Source organism: Dama dama, chromosome 21 (genome assembly GCF_033118175.1).
Source record: "Dama dama isolate Ldn47 chromosome 21, ASM3311817v1, whole genome shotgun sequence".
NCBI lineage: Eukaryota > Metazoa > Chordata > Mammalia > Artiodactyla > Cervidae > Dama > Dama dama.
The window spans coordinates 54455711-54476874 of NC_083701.1; the positions used below are offsets into that span (position 1 = coordinate 54455711).

The window sequence follows — 21164 nt, forward strand, 5'->3', positions numbered from 1 at the left end:
ATGACCTTATTGGAATTCCATCATTTGTGGCTTAAATGGTTTGTTACAGTATGCTTCTAATATAACTTGGGGCATCAAGATCCTTCTAATTAACTGTATTTTTATATTAAGAAACAATGAGTATGGAAGACTTGATTTATTCTTCCTTTCTACTGTGGCTACTGCAATGCAAAGCCCATACCTTTTACATCTCATTGTGATTATTACAATTGGGTGTAAAAGGAAATACAAATATATAAATGGAGAGAGATGTATACATGAACATCTGTGTCTGTGTGTAGATTTCATGCTAAAAACTGTAATGCCAATAGTGGGCCAAAACAGATTAAGAGTCTCAGGCCTCGCATAATTAAAGAACTACTGGGGGAGAAAATCACCTGAAAATATAATTAAAGTGACAAATGCTCCAAATATAAGGTATGTGATAATATAAAAGCATGACAAACCATTTTCTAGAAAGGCTAAACATCTGACATTTTAAAGTTGTTCAGCATAAGCATCAGCACAGAGTTATCAGTCCTATTGTAGCCATCCTAATAGGCATTCTTTACAGCTGCAGTTTGCACTTCCTTATTAACAGCTAATTACATTGAACACGAACATCTTTTCACCTACCACAATTACAGTAGCCTCTTTGTTGAGGTGTCTGTTCTACCCATTTTCTAATTGGGATTCTTTTCTTACTATGAACTTCTGCTTTATTGACTATGCCAAAGCCTTTGACTGTGTGGATCACAACAAACTGGAAAATTCTTAAAGAGACATGAACACCAGACCACCTGACCTGCCTCTTGAGAAATCTGAATGCAGGTCAGGAAGCAACAGCTAGAACTGGACATGGAACAACAGACTGGTTCCAAATAGGAAAAGGAGTACATTAAGGCAGTATATTGTCAACCTACTTATTTAACTTATATGCAGAGTACATCTTGAGAAACGCTGGGCTGGAAGAAGCACAACTGGAATCAAGATTGCCGGGAGAAATATCAATAACCTCAGATATGCAGATGACACCACCCTTATGGCAGAAAGTGAAGAACTGAAGAGGTTCTTGATGCAAGTGAGAGAGTGAAAAAGTTGGCTTAAAGTTCAACATTTAGAAAACTAACCTCCAACTAATAAAAAAAAAAAAGAAAACTAAGATCATGGCATCTGGTCCCATCACTTCATGGCAAATAAATGGGAAACAGTGGAAACAGTGACAGACTCTACTTTCTTGGGCTCCAAAAATCACTGAAGATGGTGATTGCAGCCATGAAATTAAAAGACGCTTGCTCAATGGAAGAAAAGTAATAATGAACCTAGACAGCATATTAAAAAGCAGAGACATTACTTTGCCAACAAAGGTCCATCTAGTCAAGGCTATGGTTTTTCCAGTAGTCATATATGGATGTGAGAGCTGGTCATAAAGAAAGTTGAGCACTGAAGAACTGATGCTTTTGAACTGTGGTGTTGGAGAAGATTCTTGAGAGCCCTTGGACTGCAAGGAGATCCAACCAGTCCATCCTAAAAGAGATCAGTCTTGAATATTCATTGGAAGGACTGATGTTGAAGCTGAAATTCCAATACTTTGGCCACTTGATGCGAAGAACTGACTCATCTGAAAAGACCCTGACACTAGAAAAGATTGAAGGCAGGAGAAGAAGGGGACGACAGAGGATAAGATGACATCACTGACTCAATGGACGAGTTTGAGTAAACTCTGTGAGTTGGCTGTGGACAGGGAGGCCTTGGCATGCTGCAGTCCATGGAGTTGCAAGGAGTCAGACACGACTGAGCAACTGAACTGAACTGATTGAATTTTGAAAGTTCTTTATATATTTTGGACACAAGTCCTTTACTGAATATATTTGCAAACATTTTCTGTCTGTGGTTTGTCTTTCCACTTAACAGGGTTCTCCTCAGAACAAAACATTTTTACTTTTTACAAATTCAATTTATTCATATTTTTCAAAAAGGATTATATCTTGTCACTTGAAGAATTCTGGCCTAACTTTGGGAGATCGAAGTTGAGGGATTTTTTTTTTTTTTTGCTATAAACTTCCAATTGTTCCAACACTATTTCAGTTGTCCCAGCATAATTCCTCCTTACTCAAAAGTTAATTTGCCATAATGGTGTGAGTTTATTTTGGACTCCACATTTTGTTTCACTGCTGTATGTGTCTATCCCTCTGGCTTTTGCACACAGTTGGTATCAATACTATACTCTCCTGCTGGTGTAATAGCTGTCTGATTCCTTCATCTTCAAAATTGTATATGCTATTCTTGTTTCTCTGCCTCTTCAAATAAATTTTAGAAAGTCTATCTACAAAGAATTCTGGGATTTTGATAGAAATTGTATTAAACCCACAGATCATGTGAGGGACAGCTGACATCTTCGCTATGTTGCCTCCCAATCCATGAATATGGTACATCTCTCCATTTATTTAGCTCTTCTTTCATTAGCATTTATAGTTTTCAGCAAACATATCTCATTTTCTTAAATTTATACTTAATACTGTATGTTTTTAGCAACTGTAAATGATGTCATTTATAACATATAAAAATAAAAATTTCATTGGCCTTGTATTATTCTGTGATCTTGCTAAACTCATTTATTAGTTCCAGGATGTTCTTGGAGAGTTCCTGGGGTTTTACATGAGACCATTAGGTTATCTGTATATCTGAGCTTTACTTCTTCCTTTCCAGGCTGTATACTTTTTATGCCCTTATCTTACTGCACCAGCTAAGTCATCAAGTACTGTATCAAACAGACATGTTAAGTGCATATCCTTGTCTTGTTTCCAAATTAATGTGTTTAGTATTTCATTATATACCATGCTAGATGCAAATTTTATACCTTTTTCATCATAAATGGGTGTTTAATTTTGTCAAATGCTTTTTTTGTATCAATATAATCACGTGGTTTTTATTTTCTTCTTAGTATGATAAGTTACGTTAACAAATTTTCAAACAGTAAAGCAAGAGCCTTGCATATCTGCAATAAACCCCACTTGGTTGTGTTAAAAACTCAAATGTCTTTTCATGGTGAATGGATTACCAGACTGTGATGCATCTATACAATGAAATATTACTTAAAAATAAAAACTATTGAGACATACAGCACTGATAAGAGTTAAAGGGCAACATATCCAGTGAAAGAAGCCAGCCTCAACATGTTACAAATTGTATGACTCCAAGGACAAAATATTTTTACAGTGAGAAAATTATAGCAACAAAGGAAAAAAATCAGTGGGTAGTAGCTATTAGTGATAGATGAGGGTGTAGCATGTAACTATTAACAAGTAGCAAGGAGTTCCTTTGAGATATACATTCTATATCCTGACTGTGGTGATGGTAACATAAATCTACATATGAAACACAACATAAAGAAAAGGCAAGCATGTAAAAATTATGAGATCTGAATAAAATCTGTACCTGAGTTAACAGCAGTGCTGCAATGTCAATTTCTGGGTTTGACAATGTACTAAGGTTACATAAGATAGTAGGAAGAAGCTTTCCGGTACACAGGAACTCTGTATTGTTTTTGCAACTTCTTGTGAGTTTTAAAGTATTCTAAAAGTAAGACATTATTTTAAAAATATAGTAAGAAATAAAAAAAAAAAAAAAAAAAGAGGGACATGACCTCTGAAAGATGAGTCAAGGAAGGCTTTATTTCATACAGAGGGAACAAGTACCAAGTTTATGGAAGAAGGACGTGTAACAAGGCCATGGAATTTAAGTGTAACTAAATGCAGAAATAAAGGGGAAGAGGAAAGTAGTTTACAGTTAAGAAAATCTGAATCATCCTTCTTGGTTCTGATATCATAAAGAACATCAAAGGTCATGTTTAAGGCATCAAATGGCAAATAAGCGAGTTTTAAAGAGAGTGAGGGTAAAAAGTTGTTATTAGTGATGCTTTGTCACATTCTAATCATAGTGATAAACTGACTGAGGGAAGTGATGATGATATCTAGCTACTGATGTAGTCCAGGAGTCAGATAATGGTAGCTTGGTCTAGGGTGCTGGTGGCAAAAGAAATGGAGCATAATGTACACACTTGAGATGAATCATAGAGCATAACAGAAATGGAACATGGCCATGATTTAAAAGACTGAAAATGTTCATTAGATTGGTGACATGGAGCTAAACTATTTCAAAGGAACGATGTGGGGTGAAGGGGGGAGTTGGGGATGCCAGACTGGAGCAATTTAAAAAATGAGAAAATAGACATGAGTTCAGAAAAGTGAGGAAATCTGGCAGTGAAAAAAAAACAAAACAGAGAAATGGGTAGTAGCTGCAAGGGAATTGTGGAAAAGAAGGGAGATGTTTTAAAAAGTTGTAGAAAATCGAGCATATTTTAGTGTTAATAGGAAAAAAACTGGCTGAAATAAAAAGGAAAAACATATACTGAAGAAAAGAAAATAGTTTAAGGACAAGTGTGAAGAAAAGAAATGAAGTTCTGGAGAAGTCAGGATGCTCTTGCAGCAGAAGGAAGGGTGGCAAATTCATGAAACTAAAGTATGGCTAAAGTTTAAAAAATGAGGAAGACAGTGGTGGGAAACAGCTCAAAAAAAGAGTAGGGCTACTTTCTTCTACTCTAGGAGGAAAAGAGGTGAAGTTGCACACAAGAATATCTGATACAGTTTATGAACTCTCTTTTATCTGTGAAATAGTAAGAGAGCTATGATAGCTAACTAGGGCTACCTTAAAAAAGTACACAGAGGACTGAGTGTCTTAAAACAACAGAAATTTATTTCATCACATTTCTAAAGGCCAGAAATCCAAGATCAGGGTGTCAGCAGAGCTGGTTTCTTCTGAGGAAACACTCCTTGGCTTGTAGACGGACATCTTCTCTTTGTCTTTCCATGGTGCTTCCTCTGTATGTCTGTGTCCTAATCTCTCCTTATAAAGATATCAATCATATTGAATTAAGGCTCAGCAATATGACTCAATTTTACTTCATGACCACTTTAAAGACTCAATCTCCAAATAAAGTCACATTCAGAGGCACCAGGGATAAGAACTTCAAATATTAAATTGGGGTGGGGTGGGGAGAGACACCATTCAGCCTTTAACAAGAGGTTACTTGCCAAGAATGAGAAGGGAGATAGGAGAAATCAGAAGTTCAAAGTGAGGAGGTTTGAAATAATTCTATAACAGTTTGAAATACTTCTCACATTGACTATAAATGAATTATCTTTATTGGGTAATTTCCTTTACATTCAATTTAATTAAAAATGAAATTCTGGCTTAATTATTCCATTAAAAAATTGTTTCACAAGTCAGAAAATCTGAATTCTAGTCCTTTCTCAGCCACCAAGCAATGTCCTTTGGATACATCTGGCTCTCATCTTTATCAAGGAACAGCCTATCACAGGTTAGACATACATCTTGGAATATACTAGAAAGAGGATTGATTTGGGAACCCCTGACATCCTAATCTTACTTCCTGCTCTGTCACAGAAGAGCTTAATTTCTCAGAACCTTACTTCTTCATCCTAAAATCAACTACAACTAAATCTCTCTAATGTCCCTTCTAAACTCTACTATAGTTCTTTGAATATAAGTGACGTTGCTTTGAGAATAAAGAGATTACAACATTAAAGGAAAAAAAATTCTTCAAAGCATGTGATTAAAAAATTGTATACTTCTGGCATATTGAAACATTAATTCTCCATTTCAATGTTTTCTATATCTTCTTCTGTTCCCAAGTCAACATTATTCTTATGATTAAAGATGTTCTAAATATGCCTTTTTCTCACCTCTGTTGGCTTAAATACTAGGTGTTGAGTTGGAACAAGATACTACTTCTTTTGTTATATGTAATTATGTGCTGCTGCTGCTGCTGCTGCTAAGTCACTTCAGTCGTGTCTGACTCTGTGCGACCCCACAGACAGCAGCCCACCAGGCTCCGCCGTCCCTGGGATTCTCCAGGCAAGAACACTGGAGTGGGTTGCCATTTCCTTCTTCAATGCATGAAAGTGAAAAGTGAAAGTGAAGTCACTCAGTCGTGTCCGACCCTTTGAGATCCATGGACTGCAGCCTACCAGGCTCCTCTGTCCATGGAATTTTCCAGGCAAGAGTACTGGAGTAGGGTGCCATTGCCTTCTCCGATGTAATTATCTACTTAACTTTAAATCATTAAATTCTGAAACAGCATCCCTCACACGTCTAAAATAATAGTTCTGCATTTTAAAAAGAGCTTAATGGTGGATCATCAGTCAGAAACATATATGACTAAAGTAATAGAAAATACAATGGCTTAATTATCAAGTTTATTTTTCTCATGTACTTAGTGCAGGAGCTGGCAATTACTCTTGTTGGTTCAGGTGTTCATCAATGCCATCAGGGACCCAGGGTCCCCATAATCTTTCTATGGAACCATTTTTAGCTTTAATATTTCATATTTAATTAATTTTCATACTTGCAATTTCACGCTTCTAAGATTTGAAGTCTATAAATTACTACACATTAACAATGTACTTAACAAATTAAAAATTTCTGGAGAGAAGGTGTTAAAATTAGAAAAAAAGTGAAACTAAAGGCTGATAGTTTTAAGGGGCACTAAACTATTTATTACGCAAAAATTGCTGAAGTATACAGTACTCTAGTGACTCACAGAAGGACATTAAAGGGAAGAAAGGTAGTGGAATAATATGTGGGCACTATTTTCTTTAAAGGAAACAAATCTGAAATGGCTGATTATGTTGAAAATGGTCAATAAATTCATGGGCAAAAACAGTTTATCTTATGATAACAAATACTAGTTAATAGGAATTATCTTCATAAGGGAAGCGTTATTTCACATCTGCCCATTATCTGTGGCAGAACAAAATGGAAAAAAAATGCAAAATGAAAGAATTAGACTAGATGTGGAGAACAATTTGCTAACAGAATAACTCATAAAATTAAAATGCTGATATTGACAATAGTTTTCTTCCTTCAGACTTCTACTTGGTCAATTTTTCTATGATCTATTTGCCCTACTGAGCACAACAGCAAACATACCAGAGTTTCTGTATTACATTGGCAAGTAATTAAAAATTAAGTGTATTTATATATGTAGTATATAATTTATGCATGTAAATTATAAATTAATACTAATAACATTTGCCCTGAATGAACTGCCTATTTTAAAAACTGATTAAGTGTTTGAACTTAAAAGTCTGAATAAACTGCTTTAACTTTCAAGTTCTATTTTATTGCAAAACACACCAAATACTACTAACAGTAGCATAATGATTGTTCATCATGAAACGAGAAAAAAGAAAGAAATTCTAATTATTATTAAGGAGGTAATGAGATGTAAGAATTACAAAATTTTTGCTTCTACAAATAGTTTAGATTTTCTTATTTTTCCATAAAGGAGAATAATTAAGCCACTGAAACTCCTTTCATCCCTATTATCTATGCTTTCTAAACAGCCCTTTAAATAATTTAGTGTTGAAAGCTGGATAAACATAACCATCACAAGGGTTAAATTTGACTATCATAGCATACATGAACCTTAAACCATTTTATAGGTAAAAAAATCTCAATTATGTCCCATAGCAAAACAAAATTTCATAAAATGATAATGCTGAACTTTGGAGAATGATATACTTTAACCAAGATCTATCAGAATAACATTATAGAATATAAAGTAATAGCACACCAGAATGCAAAGCAAAATTCAACCTGACACTATAAAGAGAATGAAATAATTTACCTGCATTTTACTTCTGTCAACTACATATGCTATGTATTTCCTACCACAAAAAAAAGGAGTTTTCTAGAAATTAAGCTTTAAAACAATATATTCACTATTTGAATACAACAAAAAGAATCTAGAATTTTCATATGCAAGTTTAATAAATCATCAGTTTATTTAACAAGGTTATTTATATATCAGATTGTGGTTTAAGAGCAGTTATATATGTGTGATATGAAAAGAATGATGTTTGATCTGTAAGAATCTTGTTAAATCTCTTTTCCATGTGCTTTCTCCCTCTACCTGCTTAGCAATAAATGCCATTTCTAGGTTTATATAAATGCATTCTTTACAACTGCCTTCTTAACAGAAAATCAATATATAAATAGTACTGGGCATCTAGTAAATAAATCACAAACCAGTGAGCTCAATTTTGCAGTTGTGAAATGTAATGTGAAAGAGTTTTTGAAACCTTAAGACTGGGTGATCTGCAGTGTTTCCAACATGTCTTCAACTGCCTTGAGAGAGTATTTGGTTTCCTTCTTACTTCGACCTGCAAACTAATTTTAAAAAATGCAATTAGGCTTAATTACAGTGGCAGGTACAAAATCACAATCGTACTTTCAAATTGTTAATGAAAGTTAACATTATTTTATCACTAGCACAAAATCAAGTATGTTCTTTTTCTTCAGTAAAAAATAAACTTTGGGTTTTAAGAACATTTTCATTAAGGATTCATCTTCAACTGAAGTATAAAATTTCCCTGTAAAATTGACCAGTTTAAATGTTTAAGTAGTATGATAATCTATAAAAATATATATTTGATTTTCAAACTATCCTACCTTTTCAGACCAAAAAACCTTTATGAAATAAAAAGCATAATTTAGAAACAAAATTTAGCTTCTATTTGTGTAGGAGTGTGGACCATTTCTACTTGTGTGACCTCTGGTCAAATGTTTATAATTTCAAATAAAGATAAAATATAAATGTAAAGTACTGTTATTTAATATTTTAAAGTAAGATTTCTCTAAAATTTTTTACAGTAGGTTTCAATTTTTAAAAAAAATTTCCCAGTTTTATTAGTTGACTAGATAACATCACGTTTCTGAAAAGCTATCAAATAAAACTCTATGCTATATGTTGAAGTAATATAAACATGTTTTAAAGAATGCATTTCTAGTTTATTAAGTCATAATTTATTTTATAATACCAAATTGGGAATGGATTTTACAATGAGAACAAAATGTAGGGCATTAAATACTATCTTTCAATATTCAAAAAAATTCATGACTTATTAAAATTCAATATAATAAATAATCAGTGGGGAAAATACTGTTGAATACCCCATGCTGATTTCAAAATGAGTTTTCTAACTACACTGACAATTCCCATCATTTATTAGTTTGACTTAACACTACAGATTTACTAGATAAGCATGTTTCCTTGGAAAGGTAGGGGAAGATTTATTATATCTATATTACCTATTTTTCCTCTGGTTAAACTATTGATCAACATTTTCTACTAGCAACATATAATATTTTCAAGTTAACATCCAAGCACTCAGTATACTTTCAAGTGACTGATCTTTCCTTCAGATACCAATGCTGTCTTAAGTACTTAGTACTTGATTTATGATGTGTTCCTTCTCTTTTGTAATTAACTTAATTTGGCAAACTTCATGTGACCTGTTGAGAAAGATTAAGTGATCAAGTACAGGTAACATCATAGAGGAAATAGGCTTCAGAAATTGCTAACCTGACTCTGACCTCCTTGACTGCAGTTTAACATGATCATTCTCCTAGTTCCTAAACCACTAGTGTCTGTAGTTGAATACTGATTTGACAGAGTGACTATTAATAAAGGAGATTTCTAGAGGAAATGCCAGGAAAAAACACTTCTCATAAGAATCAAGATCACTTTGCCTTTTATAAGACATTACTAATTTAAGGAATTCAAATGCTGAATATTCAGGTCATAATTAGAAACTATGGCAATACCACATTTAAAACTCTGCCCTTTCATAATTTTCCCTGGTGAGTAAAGGATGTGGAGTGTGCTTATTACTCCTATTACCCAGTTGATAGAGTCACTTTCGCAAGGACTTACCAAGAACAGAAAGCCTTTTCTTTTACCACTGCCTACCCAAAGTAAACAGGAATGGTCCTAATCAGATATTTAAAGGTCTAATTCTAAGAAAAAGCATTCTGGGGGAGGTACAAAATAGGACACTAATTTTTTAAATAGAAAATAAAAATGAAAAAATCATGTAGTGAAGTCATACCAAGTATTTTAACATACAGCACTTTTTTTGGTTTGCACTTAAATGTAATAAAAATAATAAACACAAATTTGTGATTTTTAAAATTAGATTATTTTAGAAAACCACCTACTAAGATTGTAAGATTGTCTATCAATGCTACTGACTAGTGCAATTCAGAATAAGCCAAACTGACTTACCTGTGTCAGAACAAATAAAAAGAAATTTGGAAATATAAATCTATCACTTCAAATTTTACCTGACATGCAATTATTTTGTCTATTCTAGAATTATATGGCAATTTAACTGATTAAGCTGGGACCCTATTTTTCCCCCAAATCATGATTTAATTTTCTATTTCTCAAAAGGATAGTAACAGGATCACCTCAGTAATCATAAATAACACATGCACAGACAAATTTAACAGAGTACCAAAGAAGCATTTATCTGGAAAATTATTTTGAGTAAGTTAACATTAAGGTTTTTCATGAGCATTAATCAAACTTGCCTGCCTCTACTGAACATGCTAAACCAATTACCTAATTAAAGAACAAGTAGCAGCCATATTCTGTTTCATTAAGTAAAAACAAAGACAGAAAGGCGTTCTTAAGATCTCATTTTCTCTAATTTTTAAGTGCCTAGAAAAATATTACAATAAGGAATACTTATTATATACTTTATACTTGTTTATATGCCTAGACACATCATAAAGTTCTCAATTAGATCCCAGAGATTTATATTACTAAAACATCAATCTCTGAAAGTCATATTGTAGTTTTTCACATTAATCATAAATTTTGCATTTTTCTTTTTCATAGATTTTTAAGTAAACTCTTTTTTCATCATTTCCTGATGGGTCTTAAAGAAAACTCACCAGAAAGATCACTCAAATAATAAAAACTTATCAAATTCAAAGATCAATGATTTCTCCATTGTGATAACTAGGATAAGCTGGGCTAACATTCACAAATTCACAGAATTTGTGGAAAATAATATGGGTGAACAAATTAGTAAGATAAATAAAATGGAGCAGTGGATAGATGAATCTCCAAAACATGGTGAGTGAAAAAAGCCAGGAATGAAATACATAACCAATGATCTCATTTATATATAAAGTTCTGTCAAATCAGTGTTATTCTACAGTGTGGAATGGGGCTGACTGCAAGGTGGCAGAGTGGTACTTTCTTGGGTGATGGAAACTGTACACATTGAATGGGGCAGTAATGAGAGAGGAGTATAATTTGCCAAAACTCAACTGTACACTTAAAATGTTTGCATGTTATTGTATATAAATTATACCTCAATAAAGTAGATAAAAAGAAAAAGGCAAAATAGAACAGAAAGATGGAACTATGAGTCATACAAAAGTGTAATAAATTTCCAAATGACCACATATTTTTTTCTCATTGAGAGGTGAAATATATCCCCTGAATCTGGGTTGACCATGTAACTTCTTTTGCTCAAACGAATATTAACAATATGTGACACAGGCAGAGTTCAAAATGCCCTTGTGCACTGGAGTTCACCTGTTCGCTACTCCAGGAACCCTGCAACTTATTCATGTGAGTAAGTCCAAGTTAGCTTTCAAAGTGAGAAATATTTAATACAAGGCCCAGCATTCCCAGATGACAGAGACCAACCACCAGATATTTAACTGAGGCCATCAACCAACCACTGGCATGGGGCAGGAAAAAAATAAAGCCCACTGGAGACTAGTAGAATTACTCAACTGAGCCCAAGCCTACATGACACCTACAGATATACACAAATAAGTCATTATTTTAAACCAATATGATAGCAAAAGGTAATGGATACAAATATTTATGAAATCTGACTCACAGAAAGAAAACCAAAACCTACTATAGAAAAAGAACAGAGATGAAAGCTTGAAAAGCACTGAAATATTTTACTTAAAACTCACTACTAATATCTAGAGACAAAATAAATTTTATACAGTAGGTGGTTCCTAGTTGAGGGGTATTTTAGGCTGCTACACAGAAATCTGACATTATCAGCTGAGAGATGTTATCTTCCTGTAGCGGTATCCAAGATGACAGAAACTGATAAATAGTCTTTATACTATCCTTTCCTTAGTCAAGAAAAGGCAATTTGGAAAGGAAAGATGTGTAAAACACCACTGGGTATCACGAAGTACAGTGCAAAAGTTAAAGACAGGGAGAAAGAGGTGGGAAAAATAAAACCCAAACAAAATGAAACTCTAAATTTGGTTACTATGGAGAGCTTTGGGCTTGAAATAAAAAGAAAACCAAGTGAGGGTAGGATGTCATCTTGCTCACATGAGAAAATAAAGGAGAAGGGAAATGGAAACAATAATTGCAGTTTTAGAAACATTTACACCTGATACTTCTCTATAAAGGCAGTATATTGTAGCCATTATGAGTATCAAATTTGGAGTCAAACTGTCAGTTTGCCTTAAATTCCTCATTTGTAAAATAGGAAAAGTACCTATCTTACAATATACTATCTGTTTACTATTCTGTTATGGTTGTTACTGTTAATGTAATTGAGATTAAAATAGCACACATAAAGTGAACTTAGAGCATGCAATTAGTAAGCACAATACAGTGTGTATAACTGTGATATGGTGAAACATATGTATCAACTCCTTTAATACTTAGAAAACTTTTATTATGCCCATCTTGCAGATGAAAAGCTAGGCCCAGAGATGGCATGTAATTTGTCCAAGGCCACATAACTAATAAATGTCAGAGACAAACTCTGAAGCCAGGAGATACAGATCTAGCATCTGTGTTCTCTCTCAACTATTATAAGGTACTAGCTTCAACAGAATGGGACTCAATGACAGAATACAGAGATAGAAATACTGGAAAGCTGCATAGGAGGAAACTGACCCCTATTTTTAAATCATATGTAAAAATCAATTCCAAAAGGACTGTCGATCTTAATGTGAAAAGTAGAAGAAAAAAACTCCAGGGACACACAAGATTATCTTTATGATCATTAGCAAATAATTTCTTAAACAGAATACAAAAAGCACAAACCATATAGGAAATGATTATGTAGAAGATAATCTTCAGAACTTTTTTCATCAAAATCATTTGAGACTGACTGCAACAAAGGAGTTAAAAAAGATATGCTACACATATAATGAACAAAAGGCCCATAATCAAAAAGCTAAAAAAAGTAAGATAAAAAATCATAAACCAATGGAAAACATAGACTTCATAAAAGAAGATATCCAAACAACCATAAAAATGTGAAAAAGTATTCAACCTTGTTGGTCATCAGGGAGATACGAAATACAATGAAGATACCACTACACATACATCATAATGACTAATTACAAAACCTAATAGAAGGAAGTGTTGGTGAAAATGTGTGACTATGAGAACTCTAAAACACTGCTGATGGGACTATAAACAAGTAACCTGGAAAACCAGCTTCATCTACTTCCATTAGATATATGTACATCCTATGACTCAGTATTTCACTCAAAGGTATACACCCATCAGAAATACTTGTACATATACTCCAAGAGATTTACACAGCAATATCAGTGCAGTGTCATTCATAATAGCCCCAAACAGGAAATAATCCAAATGCCTATCAACAGATGACTAAATACAGTATGTTCATACAATAAACTACAATGAAAATGAATGAACTACACACTTAAATCTCATAAATAGTGAAAGAGGCCAGACAAAAATACATACACAGTGTTTGATTCCACAAAGTTCAAAAAAAGCCAAGACTATGCGATTATAAATTCATACTTTTGAGAGGGACAGAAGTGGAACTTGAAAAAAATTATCATAAAGGTTTAGGGTGATATAATGTTTCTATTTATTGTCCTGGATACATTGACTTGTGTAATTCATTGGAATGTACCTTTGTGACTTGGGTTTTTTTCCCTATGTATGTTATAATTTAATAAAAATTGATTTTAGAAATATAGTCATACCATGTTAAAAAAAAAAGAGCACTGAGCAGCTAGTTGTTCCCCAAAAATATCTTAAAAATAATGATGTAGTTCGCATACTGTTATTTTCATATTATCCAAGTCTTATTTTTAAATCACAAACCACCTCTCCCTCCCTGCTTCATACTTGCCTGCCTAAGCCTACTCTGTGTGGAACCCCATTACAGAGCTGAGCTATCTCAACCTCCATCTGAAGAAGCACAGCCTAGCTAATACTTATAAATATTCTGACTTGCAATATGGCAACAGTTTTATTATATATAATAAAACTATACAAAGGTGACTAAATTGTTCTAATCTCCCCAATCAGGAGTACAAAAACAAAGAGCACCAAAACTAAACCAAAATAACAAGAAACAATTACAACAAAGACATCTTAAAAAAAAATATATATATATATATATATATATATGTGTGTGTGTGTGTGTGTATATATAGCAAGCAATCCTTCAAAACCCTAAAAGGTTGTTATTAATATAATAATATTACTGGTAGAAGTGTGATCTACAAAAGCTCAACAGCTATGTGGGAGACACAACAGGATGCAAAAGAGGACATCTTAGTATTCTATAAGCCACAGAAATGAAAAGAATATGAACTGCTGCTGCGAAGTCACTTCAGTCGTGTCCAACTCTGTGCGACCCCATAGACGGCAGCCCACCGAAGCTCCTCCGTCCCTGGGATTCTCCAGGCAAGAACACTGGAGTGGGTTGCCATTTCCTTCTCAAATGCATGAAAGTGAAAAGTCAAAGTGAAGACACTCAGTCGTGTCAGACTCTTAGCGACCCCATGGACTGCAGCCCACCAGGCTCCTCTGTCCATGGGATTTTCCAGGCAAGAGTACTGGAGTGGGTTGCCATTGCCTTCTCTGGAATATAAACTGATGAATCAGCCAATGGTTTGTAAAATCAAGACAGTCTCAAATCCTCCAAATCAAAGTATAAAAAACTGCATGCAAATGTGACACTAAACAAGTCTATCAATAATGGCCTAAGACCTCAAAGTCCCTGAAATATCCAGCAAACACCCTCTTCCGGAAGGTAAAAAACTTCATACTGAAGGAAAACTTCTGAAACTGAAACCAAATTGAACCGGGCAGAAACACTTAAGTTAAAGAGGGAGAAATGGTTCAGATAAGGGGAGAAGGGGAAGTTGGGAGGTAGTGATGCTCAGAGGGAGCAAATCCCAGGAGAAACAACAACAAAATGTAACATTTAAAACTGAGAACACCACCTCAAAATTCAAGACCTGAAGACCCACAGGGGTAGAACAGAGAAAGGCTGAAGCCAGAAATATCACTATGAGCCAGACCTAGTTCTAAGAAAGACTGGATATATAGAAAGGTCATATCTGAGTTCTCTGTTTCAAAGAGAAAGTATATAAAGACCAAGTGGGGAAAGTTATCCTGTCCTACCTCCAACTCCCCCAAGACCATAAAAACAATCTCTTAATAGCCCAAAAAACTATCTTATTTAAATGTGGAGAACAAAAAGAATATGAACTGCATAAAAAATTACTATGAAGAAAAAAGAAGAGAATAAAACACAGAAAATGACAGAAATATTAAAAAAAAAAAAAAAAGGAATAATATAGGAAGTGGGAAAGGAGATCCAGTAAACTTATAATTGGAAACCTGAAAAAGAAAACTTATGCAATCAAGCAAAATAATTCAAAATAATTATTCTAAGAAAGCAACTTTTCTCAAATTAAGAGGAGTGAATGCAAATATTAAAAAGGTTTACAGTATATTTGGGGAAACTGATCCCAAAATAACCAACCAAATGTTATTATAGTAAAACTATTGGATTTTAAAGATAATAAATTCCTTTGGAAAATCAGATGATAACTTCAAGTCACTTATTACAGAAAGAAAATCAGGATGGCATCAAACTTGCTTTGACAGCAATATTTTTACCCTAAAAAAAAAAAAAACAAAAAATAAAAACAGAACAATATGTTTAATACTTAGGTAAATGTATTTAATAGCCAAAGGATGTAAAGAAGTCAAACTGGCCTTCAGGTATAGACTATAGATGGATAAATTATAAATATGCAAGATATAGGAAGGTGTCTTTTTCCATGACCCTTTCTGAAGAATCTCTTAGGGATGAGCTTCAGAAAACTAAGAAACGTGTGGAGACATTTCAGATAAGATCTGACTAGAAGCAGGGTACATAACCTTTGTTACATAGTCTTGTTAATTTACTTTTAGGCTTTCCTTCCTCCTTTTTTATTATTTGCAGTATCTCTGATTAATAATAAATTCATGTACCCAATCTGCCTCTGAAATGCATCATGCAATTTATTTATCCTTTCTGGATTTTTAGAATTACTTTTTATCTGCCAAATGCAGAACTGCTGAGATGATAAGGCTCTTTATGGGATCATGTAAGTAACAAACTCCTTTTGAGGGAAAAAATATGTGATTCTACAAGTTAATTCTACACAGTTAAAACACATTCGATAAAGACCCAAAAGTATAAAAGTTCAATGACAGACACCTGGCTTTATAGCTTATGGAAAAACAAACAACTAAGAAATACATTAACTGACCTATGGGATAATATAAAATTATCAGTACTAACCTGATAAGCTCTGTTTATTTGACTGGCTGCCCAACTAGCATATTTCATGTTGTCTTTTTTTGTTTTTGCACTTGCTTTTGGATTAGAAGCAATATGACTTGCAGACTAAAAACAAACAAAAAAAACATTAAGAACTATTTTATTCCTTTTATGTAGCCAAGACAATCAAAAGGTCACAGCTGCAATGGGCTGATAATTAAGAGTTTTTAAAAATTGTGCAATTTTTAATGCAAAGTTGAATAAATTAGTGTTTACAAATGAAAACATATTTTCAAACAGAATAATCCAAAGAAGTGATAGCTTAAATAACATCTAAAATTATTTTATTAGTTATCTACCACCATTCTGGAAGGTGAAATTTCATTATCACATAAATACTACAGGATATTACTGGTGTAATTTCTTATTAATGAATTACTTCAGTTTTTCTATTTCAGAATTATAGAATTACTGAATATTAACATAAGGAGTCTCAAAAACAATTTAATCCAACTTCCTACCTTAACATGTGAAAAACAATGAAGTCCAAAAGGAGTAAACTGACTTAAAGTAAGTTAACAAAAGTCTTAGAAACAAAGAGATCATCACTTCCAATCTATTTCTGTTTTCACTATACCAACAGTTTCCAAACTGTGTTCCATAACCAATTAAATTCACCCTTTCCTTTTTAAAAACTGTATTTAAACAAAGGACTGGTACTCTGGGATCCATGAAAGAATCTGTAAACCCTCATAATCATATTCTAATTTTTAACTGTATGTATTTCTGGTAAGAGAAAGATTTAATTTTTATCTTATGCTTAAATATATCTTATTCTTAAGAGGATCCGTTCATTGTGGTTTCTTTTATACCTAGCCTACGCTATAAGCTTTTTCCTTCTGTCTTCTTCTCTGCCACTAAGGAATTTATACGCCAAAATCTGATTTTTAAACTTTTATGTCTTTAATGTTACCTTTTCGGTATGAATGTCAGCAAATGCAGTAGTTAAGAAAATGTCTCTGGAGTCACTCTGGAGTCAACTGCCTGAACTGGAATCCCAGCTCAATCTTTTAATAGCTTGTGTTCAACCTTGGGCAAATTAATCAGAATGCTCTGTGTCTTAGTTTCACTTTCCGTGAAATAGTAGTATTAATAATAACGTACCTTCTCAAATAGTTGATGTGAGAATTTAATAATTTACAATAAAAAACAGACCTCATAACAGAGCCTGACACACAAAGTGCTGTGTACTTTTACTATTTAATATTCATTACCTATTTTTAAAAACTAGCATTTACTGTATTTGGTAAAAATAGACATTGCTACCATATTGTATCTACAAGCTACTGTAACTGGCACTGGTAGAATACAGAAGTAGTTTTTTGAAACTCCTTTTAACTGTTTCATAATTCTATTTTGCCATTTCTTTGCTGAAAATTATTTCATTTATGTTTCTTCCCGCCTCCATTTCTACAATCAATTCTTTTTCACTAGGCTCCAGCAAAACATTCATCCAAAAGTCCATGAAAAGACTAAAATAAATTAAAATTTCAAAGAACTGGCCTATTAATGAAGTTTATTTTTATAGTCATTCTGACTGTAGAAAGGAGCTCATTTTATTTAATTTTGAAGTTCAGCAAATTCTTCCTCTATTTCCCATAGCTACTGTTAATTGACTTTTTCTAAGCTTATCATTTGGCATACATAAACAAAAGAAATATTTAATTACATGCCTGCCATAAATAATTTCCAAACTGTTTGTCTATACCATAAAAAAAAGTTTTAATTTGGCTGGAGTTTTACTTCTAATATATCTTTTATTTAAAAATATATCAAACAATTATAATTTAAGTAAGAAATATTAATACAATGTTGGGCATAAGGCCAAGAATAACAAAACAAGAAACACATAACATAGCTTTGTATCTGCTATTTAATTTTACAAAGGCAAATTTAAATTCTGATAAAAGACAATTTACAATGAAACGTCAAATAGCTAGGCTTTATTAACATTCAAAAATATAACTGCCTTATAACCTGTTGCTCATAATTAACTAGAGGAAAAACATCATATGCTTATCAATGAAATACAAAAAAAAAAAGAAGTGATAAACTTGGACAGGTAATGGACTTTAAATGACATTTCATAAAATAACGTTAAACATGTACCTCAACTCACCATGTAAAGTCCAAACAAAGCTCTCATATTTCTGTTGTTCAGTTTCAATGCCTGTGCAAAATACTTTCTTGAAAGTTCGAGATTTTCAAGTCCACCTTGGGTATATTTAACCTGTTAAAAATTACAGAGTGCTGAAACCTGTTTATTTTACTACTCTGAAATATAGCATGCTTCATCATACCATAGGCATTAGTAACTGAAACAGATATTTCTGTAAACAAACGCAAGCTGTTAAAAGAATTCATCTTAAAGTTGCAGAGCTAATCTAAATTTTAAGTATAACATAACTCCCAAAACCATTCTATGAACATCAAGATCACTGAGTAGTTTTTAAAATTAAAAACTGTTGCCAATATAAAAAAGCCAGGCTTGCAATTGCTTTATACTTTCTATTTTCTATTACTATACTAGCATTATAAACCTAGAATTCATACTAACTTGTCCTTTCCTAGTTGCACTGACATTCCTTAACAATGAAGTCCTTTTAACCTTATAGGAGTCAACTGTATTGCTATCCTTAACAGTTAGGTTCCCAAAATAATGACCTAAATATAAATTTCCTGAAATATGGATGTAAAAGTCATAATCATTGTAAATGCCTTAAAAGCCATTAAATGGTGATAACTGTGACATAATTCATAATTTAAAAAGAATACACTATGCAATTTAAAAATACAATTAAAAAAGACTTTCGCTATTTTAAATAAGGGCATTTAATTGAAAAATCAGTATTTCCATTACAATATTAACAATTTAAAACTTTTAATTTCACAAATCAATTTTCATCATATGTCTTAAATATTTATACACTTGCTTGACATTAAGGACATATTCTTAGTTCCACAATATACACCACCAACAAAAATAAAATCATGTACAACTAGTTTTTGAAAACACTTACTTCAGCATACTGCTGACAGTATAAGTGATTGTAAGGATTAGTCATCATAAGCTCCTCTAAACAAAAGGCTGCTTTAGCATAGCTGAAAAACACCAATTTTAAAAGTCATGAATAGTATGTCAGTTACACCGTAAAATGATTTTAAAACAATTTTAGCGATATTATACATTTTATTCCCAAAATAATTTAAAGTTTTATTAGTAAAGTACTTATCTTGAATTCATAAATACAAATGAAATGGATAAATTTCAGAAGCTTAAATCCTAAAGCAGTCTATGATCAAAAGACACTACATTTTCAAAATTGGTCCACTACAATGACATTCAAACATTATTAACAACATAGTCTTCAAGATCCTGGATCAGTTTATACGTAAAATAAGTTCCAGAAATCCACTGATAATTTAATATTCAAATAGCTAAAGTATGATCAGGAAATAAACATTTTTTTAAATATTCTCTATTCATTAAAAATCTTTCACAAACATGTATCTACCAACCTGTTCTATGACGAAGACCTTAAGATTTTTCATTACTTAAGGTTACTATCATATACAAAATTATGACAAAGTTACAAATTTCTAAGCCCATGAAAAATAGATCAAGTTAGTGGTTTTGATATGCACTCTACTACTACTTAATCATGTGGCAGAGAAACAAAATCTTTACTAAAAAACCTAAAGAAAAAACTGCCTCAAAGGCCTCTGGAAAAACAGCTTTATCCCACATGACTATAATTTACTCCTTAATGTATTTTATATGTTTAGGTCATGTAAATATCCTTAATATTTACAGGAAATCCTGTAAAGAACACAGGTATTATAAGGTTTAGTCCCAGTGAGGAAGTGATGACATTGTAACAGAAAAAAGGCTACTAAAATTAATTTTGACATTTGTCAACATAAAAAGGTACCTATTTTACACTAATGTCTGATATTCTCACTTTTCAAAATATGTAGGCTGTTGTTTCACACGTGCAAAACTAATAATAGATAACTGTTTTTATGTGTTTATTATGTATCATGTACCTTCTGGCTGTTACAAATATTAACTCATTTAATTCCATCAATACCTTAGGAAATGAGCAGAAAACCTATATTCTTAACTACTAAGCATACTGCCTATATGCACTACACACTACAATGAAAAATTGTGGTGGTGATGGTATTTAAGAATATGTCAATAGTAACATAAAAAGGGATACAGCAATCAAACCCAAAGGGCCAAAGGACCCAAAAACACCCTCCCCAAATGATCTCCCCAAATCACAGCATTTTAGATTTATTAATGTTCTTATTCAAAGATAATTCTCATGAAAAATCACACTGCTATTTAACCCTTTTCATTTTTATGCCCCAAACCTAGTATTAGTTCGTAATGTATGATAGCTATACAGTTACTGAACAAACTGAGTAAACGTCTAGAACAAAATTACTGTGACCATCAATCTGATACTTATTCATCACTGTACAGAAAAGGAAGTCACCTCTACCTTAAACACTCAAGTTCATCAAAAAGATAATTCCCTTCTAAATATGTTCCTTTAACTAGGGTAACACCAAAAATTCATGTTAACTCTAAGAACAAACGTTCTCAGAGATTTAAGTGGTTGAGCAAAATTGTGACTC

General features: G+C 32.7%; 1 protein-coding gene across 1 annotated transcript in view; it reads right to left on the reverse strand.

Annotated features, from left to right (window-relative positions):
• Window positions 1-4712: 4712 nt before the first annotated feature.
• Window positions 4713-21164, reverse strand: part of EMC2 (ER membrane protein complex subunit 2) — a 49362-nt gene continuing 32910 nt past the window's right edge. Inside the window, exons 8-12 of the mRNA XM_061123600.1 lie at window positions 19538-19619; window positions 18637-18747; window positions 16479-16583; window positions 8145-8232; window positions 4713-4884 (exon numbers count right to left, since the gene is read on the reverse strand). Coding sequence (XP_060979583.1) covers window positions 8146-8232; window positions 16479-16583; window positions 18637-18747; window positions 19538-19619 — 385 coding nt within the window. The 3' untranslated portion in view covers window positions 4713-4884; window position 8145. The remainder of the gene's footprint in view (window positions 4885-8144; window positions 8233-16478; window positions 16584-18636; window positions 18748-19537; window positions 19620-21164) is intronic.